This window comes from Triticum aestivum, chromosome 3D (assembly GCF_018294505.1).
Source record: "Triticum aestivum cultivar Chinese Spring chromosome 3D, IWGSC CS RefSeq v2.1, whole genome shotgun sequence".
In the NCBI taxonomy this organism is placed as follows: Eukaryota; Viridiplantae; Streptophyta; class Magnoliopsida; order Poales; family Poaceae; genus Triticum; species Triticum aestivum.
Window position 1 is genome coordinate 183,212,840 of NC_057802.1, and position 6,782 is coordinate 183,219,621.

At 45.8% G+C, this 6,782-nt stretch overlaps 1 protein-coding gene across 1 annotated transcript in view; it reads right to left on the reverse strand.

Annotated features, from left to right (window-relative positions):
- The window catches only part of LOC123078181 (glucosidase 2 subunit beta), a 10,419-nt gene extending 8,379 nt beyond the window's left edge, over positions 1–2,040 (reverse strand). Inside the window, exons 1-5 of the mRNA XM_044500593.1 lie at positions 1,794–2,040; positions 1,585–1,698; positions 1,224–1,319; positions 817–1,056; positions 534–712 (exon numbers count right to left, since the gene is read on the reverse strand). Of these exons, the coding sequence (XP_044356528.1) occupies positions 534–712; positions 817–1,056; positions 1,224–1,319; positions 1,585–1,698; positions 1,794–1,887 (723 nt within the window). The 5' untranslated portion in view covers positions 1,888–2,040. The remainder of the gene's footprint in view (positions 1–533; positions 713–816; positions 1,057–1,223; positions 1,320–1,584; positions 1,699–1,793) is intronic.
- Positions 2,041–6,782: the final 4,742 nt, after the last annotated feature.

Consider the following 6,782-nt stretch of genomic DNA (forward strand, 5'->3'; position numbering starts at 1 on the left):
TATGATATCGCCTTGGGCAGTCAGGTGGTGGTCAGATTGTGCTACTTCGCCTCGCCCTATCAGCATGATAACCTTGGCCGGAATTGCACAGAATATTTCTTGATAGCTTCAGTTGAACCTACAGCCTCCAGGGTACGTGGGCATTATCTGTTTCTTGAGATGTGTGTATGCTTATGAAAATTGCGACCACAAGAAGGGAAGTTAACAATCCATTTTTTAGATGTTATTAATTCAGCTTATCTACCGCGAAACCCTAAAATTGAAGTACTAAACCAACCATTTAAGGCTTTATTTTGTAAGTGGACGGACGGCTTAAATGATTTTAAAAGTATAAAAATACAAGAGACTGATTTCATGATTATTTCATTACTTCTGTGAATTGCTTAAGTACAAAACTGTCTCCTATCAAGGTAATTCGGCTTCTGATATTATGGACGAGGATGATGAGTTCTAGTTCTTCAAACTGAGGTGATAGTAACCAACATGGAATAGATGGACGAGGGGTCAAACAATATATAGGAAGAACCACCAACCTTGCTTTCATCTTCTTGTGCCTTCTCATTAGTGTCCTGAGAATCTGCTTCCTGAGAGGCATCAGGTGCTTTGTTTTCCTCAGCTGCTTGTTTTTCAGCTTCTTCTTTAATTCTCTTTTCTTCCTTCTCTTTTATTAGGCGCTCCTCTTCCTCTGCCTTTTCTATTAATCTCTTTTGCTCTGCACAGCATGAACAGTATTGGACACATAAAAACTATCCATCTAAAATTAACATCTTCCGATATACCCCTCTGCAAAACGACGAGTTAGCTATGAGGGCTCACCTTTGAGCTTGTCAACAAGCCCCTGGAGTATCTTCTCTTCACCCTTCAGTTTTGTTAACTCTGCTTCATCTTTAGCAATTGCCAATTTGGCCTTTTCAACTTCCTGATTCCGAATAACGACACCACTTTTATATGTAGCTACTTTCTTCTTTAACTTCTCCCTCGCCGCCTTGCCAGCTTCCCAGCATGTATTCTTGCAAGTGCCATTGCTACCGTATTCGTCACTCCCATCACAGCAATCTAGCAAACAATGAGGAACAAGTAGAGCAAGTTATAAAAGGATCAATGGAATAGGAGCTCCAGCCAGTTTCTTGGTCTCTAGTCTTTGTTGTACATGTATCTTTAGTTTTAACAAAAACAAGTAGAGCAATGGAACAAAGAAAAGGCAACTGCTATTAGCCTCTTACCGCATATACCATCATTCACTCGCGACGAGAAGATGGTGATTGGAGAATGTCCGGCATTCTTGCAGTAGAATTTCGCCTCCGGGCACGCGGATGTCCCTGCGCAGGAAAAAGGAAGCACGATTCAATGAACTGCTCTCCTGGTTCCAAAATTGGCACAAATACATGAGCCTAACAGAGAGAATATCCCAACTTTCACACATCTCCGGCACGAATGGATCCCCAAGACTCCCACAGTTCAAAACCAACGCGCACAGGCCATGAAACTAAGGGGGGCTGGCTCTACAGCAACCTCGGAGAAATCACACCAGACGCGGAAGAAAAAGAGCGTGTTTTTAAGCAAAGAAGGAGAAAGAGGCGGTACCTGGCTCGTCGGTGCCGTCGGGACAGTCGCAGAAGTCGTCGTTGAGCTGATCCCTGGTGAACTTGCCCGATCCGTCCCTGCACTTGATCACGCCGCCCCTGTAGTACGCCTCATCTGCGCCCAGCAACGCTAAATTAAGAACCGCATCTACCTGGCGTCGGCAGAGAAGGCGCAAAAGAAAGCAAAGCGCGGTCAGATCCGGGGGGAACCTTGCGGAGGGATGCCGAGGGTCTCGAGCGGCGGAGGGGATGCAGTGGCGGCGGCAGAGATCCATAGTAGGAGGAGGAACGCGAGGACCCTCATGGCTGGCCGGAGCAGCAGTGGACGGGTCGGCGAACAGCGTGGGTTCGCTTCAGGTTTGGGTGTCACCAGGCAAAGAACCTCCGCCCCACAGGGAAAAACGGAAGGAGCCTCGATTTTATTTTACTTTTACTTGTCTCTCCAACAACTACCCACAAATTTCATCCGGCGGACAGAAAAAACAGTCCACAAACATGGATGCGAGAGGCAGGCCATCCAACACTATTCTGTGTATATGTCCACTAGTAAATAGCAATTCAAAACTCAAATTTAGTCCGATCCACACGGTCTGATTGCATGCCCGATCATAACCAAAAGAGACTAATATACTTAGTTTTTAAAAATGTCCAAATCCAAAAAAACACCAGTCCGGCAGTCCATGCAATTTTTTGCCGTATCGGACCGGCGTCTGCTCTCCGATCAAAGTGTCGTCGTCGTCGCGTAGACAACCTCCACGTCCGCCTCCGCTACGTCCTCATTGTCCGCCGCTATCAACTAATCTTTTTGCCGCTGCAACATCTGATGACGGACGGATTACACGATCATTCTTGCATTGGCATCCAAAGAGTCCAGATTTAAGGTCAACATCTTGGTGTCCTTTGCATTGGCTGCGATCTTCAACTTCTTTTCCTCGAGCGCGGCCTTCCTCTCTTCGATCATGATTCTCCTCTCTTCAACCATGAGCTTCTTGTCCGTCTCATCCATCAACAATTTAAACCTCTCCGCATTTTTCTCCTCCTTAAGGTACGAGCGCTTCACGCATGCCTCCTCCTTCTTCGACAAGATGTCCTCAATGGGCATGCGCACCACGATCTCCACCCCGCGCGGGCACCATGCTCGCCAGCGCCGCCTGACCTGCCCTATAAGTACCCCCGAACCCCCTCTCTCAAACTCCCAACTCGATTCCACCGAAGCGCCGTTAGACTGCCCGCACCACCTTGTCCTTGCTGCCTCGGCAGAGAGATCGCCGGTGATATTCCGGCGTACCCCGACCACCTCGCGACCACCCAACCCCACCACGAGAACCACCACTCCACGGCAAACCCCCTGGTCATCTTCTTCGAACCCAAAGCCCCTGCAACCTCGAGGTCGACGGAGGCCGAAGCTCAGCACCACCATCGTCGTAACTCCCGTGAGCTCCTCGTCCATTCGGTCGCACACCTTGTCCATTCGATTTCCCGTGCCCGTGCGCACCTACTGACCAACTCACGCATCTAGAAGAGCCCACGTTTGAGCACACCGTCGACACCCGAGAGCTTAGTTGTCGCACGCAACTCCAGCGAGCCTCCCCGATGCCGCCTTCGTCGTCCCTAGCCCCGACCAAGACCACCAGCAATCTCCCCGAGCTGCGCCGCGTCCAACCGTGCCCCTCGCCACACCGAAACCCCCGTGGAGCACTGTCCCGATGGCCTCCTGAGCCATGCGCCACCGTCCTCAACATTTTCCATGACCTAGCCGCCGCGGTGAGCTCCGATCTAATCAGGAACGTCCGATCTAGATCCAACGCGTAGAGTAAATAACGGTATCAGCCAATCAGAGCATGCCATGTGGCCAACCCTATCCAAAAGCATTATCCAGAACAAAAGTCGTTAATTAAAAAAGAAAAGGCAATTTTGCAAAAAAGCCCTTGGAACTTCAAACCATCATAACTAATTATCAAAAGGAACAAATTGAATCATTCTTTTTTGCAAATGAAACCTTAGGAGATGAACTTTTCAGAATAATTTTAGAAAGGTAAATTTGAATTTCAACCATAATAGTTTAAATACTAATTGGGGCATAACTTTTAAACTACAAATCCAAATTAGGTGATTCTTTTTGCATTTTGTAGCTAGTGAAAAATAGCTTACTTTAGACTACTATTTGTAAAAATATATAAACTTATAAAATAGTTTCTAGACAGAAATTTAACAACCCTAGTTCCACATTTATTTGAATTCATTTAGTGAAAAAAAATTGTAAATAAACCAAATTCAATTTGAATAGATCCTAGATTTGTTTGAAACATAATAGGACACCAAATAAAATATTTTGAAAAATAATTTGGATCATAGTTTGAATTTATGGGAATGTAATGATAAACCATAGCTATTTTATAAAAGAAAATAGTAGAATGAATAAGGTCACTTAAATTTAATAATTAAATCAGTATGACCTATGAGAAATGAACTTCAAGATGAAAGTCAAACTTGGGTCAAATAAAATCAAACAATGTAAGTCAAAACTCAAATCAAAATCAATTGCATTAAATAGTAGATGATAAGAAGTTGAGAAAAGGGCAGACAAAATTGAAATGAAAATAAAATTATGCACAATACTGTCCCAAATCTTGGATGATAAGAAGAATCTAGACAAAGCAATCAAACCAGCCAATTGGATTCCCGCTGTGGCTTTCAGACTGCAGGCGGACCAGAGAAAGAATCGAAGCACCGAAATAAAAGAATTGGTGGCGGGATAAGTAAGTTCTAGACCGGATGTGAAGGGCCTCATCCCCGCGGGTAATGCGGAGGCCGAACTCGAGGATGGTGCAGTGCGTCAGAGATCGCAGCCGAGGTAGTCGACCGGATGACATTTTCCTCCCCTTGCTCTATCACGACCAGTTGATCACCACCGCGATCTCCACACCCGGCGTGCCGCTGCCACACCCCGAGGATCTCCCCTCCTTCGGCATCGCCTGGGATCCCGACACGGTTCCTCTCCTCCCCTCTCCACCCTTCTCTCACGTTTTGTTGGAACTGTCGAGTATAAGCATGTGCCTCGTAGGTGCTTGTAGTGGAGCGCAAATGAGGCGGCCGACGGCATGGCACTGCAGGGGAAGTAGAGGAGGTGAAGGGAGGCTCAGAAGAGAAGAAGAGAGATGCGCCGAGGGAGGGGAGGAGACACGTGCGGGAGGTGCAAACAAAAACCATGATGTCGGATAGACGGTTGGGCTTCTTATTCTTGTTCTTAGAAGGAGACCATTGGGCTTGGGTCGGTAATATAAGTCTGGAAACGGAGGAAATTTCAACAGAAATTGGTTTTAAAAAATAGTGCTATCTAGTGGGGTGGGGATCAAGTGAGGTGGCAGTGTGGGGCATGTGTGATGAAGTGGATAGGCTGCATTTCAAGATAAATATGATAGTGGGGGTGAACTTCTTATGTATATAGGATTTGCCTTTGCGATCTATTTTATTTGCTTTTATTTTCAGATCTATTAAACCAAAAATACAAAAATACCTTGCTGTAATTTATTTTATCTCACGTTCTCGCGAGATCTATCTATCAACTTATTACAACTTTCTCATGTCCGTTTGCCAATCTCTGGCGCCGTTACCCGAAAGGGATTGACGGCCCCTTTAACACGTCGGGTTGCGAGTATTTGTTATTTGTGTGCAGGTGATGTTTACGTAGTGTTGGTTGGTTCTCCTACTGGTTCGATAACCTTGGTCTCATCACTGGGGGAAATACCTACCGTCATTGTGCTGCATCATCCCTTCCTCTTTAGGGAAATACTGACGTAGTCTAGCAGACATCAAAAGGAATTTTTTACGCCGTTGCCGGGGAGGATCACGTCAAGATAGTCCCCTGTCAAGTTGCCAATTTCTGGCGCCGTTGCCGGGGAGACATCATCAACATCTACCAGGTTCCTAATCACAAATCCCATCTCCTTGCAATTTACATTATTTGCCATTTGCCTCTCGTTTTCCTCTCCTCCACTTCACAAAAAATTTGCCGTTTTATTCGCCCTCTTTTTCGTTCACCATTTTCTTGCCAGATCTGTTTTTGTGTGTACTTTCTTGTTTGCGTAGTCATGATGCCTCAAATAAAAAATTATGATGTTCCTTACCCCAATATTTTTGCTTGAAATTGAGAAAAGTACCAAGGAATATATGACTACACAATTTGAGCATAATAAATATTTTACCAAAGAGCTTAAGGAGCATTCCATTGTGCTAGATGCTATAACAAACAACTTGATGATATTAGCAGAGAAGTTTGCAATCTCCAATCTAAGTATGCTTTCATTGAAAGTTTACTAGGAAAAATATCCGATGCACAAGCTACCCTAGTAAATCAGATGGTTGCTAAACCAATCTCGTTAGAAGATAAAAGTGATGAAGATCTTAAAATGATTGGTGTTTCTTCTATTGATTCCTTGTTTAGTAAAATTAAGATTGATAAAAAAGGGACTGAAGAAGAGTCAACTTTAGCTAGAAGGTGTCCCAATAATTCAGAGGGTGAAAATCTTGTTGAGAAAATTGATTAAAGTGGGTTTGAAGAGGTCAAAACTTTAACTAGTGATGTGCCCACACTTTGGATTACAAAGACTTTAATTATGATAGTTGCTCTTTGATTAATTGTGTTTCTTTGTTGCAATCCATGATAAATCCACCCCATGCTTATCACTACAGGAAACAGCTACTTTGCCGTCTGCCACGGCGGACGGCAAAGGCTCGAAAGGCGGACGGCAAAGACCTTTGCCGTCAGCCGCGGACGGCAAAAGGCTCCGGCAAAGAAGGCTACGGTAAACAGCTGCTTTGCCGTCTGCTTCCTGGAGGCGGACGGCAAAGGCTCTTTGCCGTCTGCGGCGGACGGCAAAGAGGGCGGACGGCAATAATTGCGCTGTCAGCCCGTTAAGTGGCTAACGGCAGTCCTTTGCCGTCCGCCGCGGATGGCAAAATTTCTCTGGTCTTTGCCGTCCGCCTTATGATGTCATCTACACGTCACTAGATGGCAGGTTCTTTGCCGTCTGCCACTGATGGCAAAGTGCAGGTTCTTTGCCGTCTGCCACGGACGGCAAAGTCTTTGCCGTCTGCCACTGTAGGCAAACTGACCAAATGGGTCAGCTCCCAGGAAGCACAGTTGGCTGCCACGTGGCTTCTTTGCCGTCCGCGGCAGACGGCAAAGAGCTCTTTGCC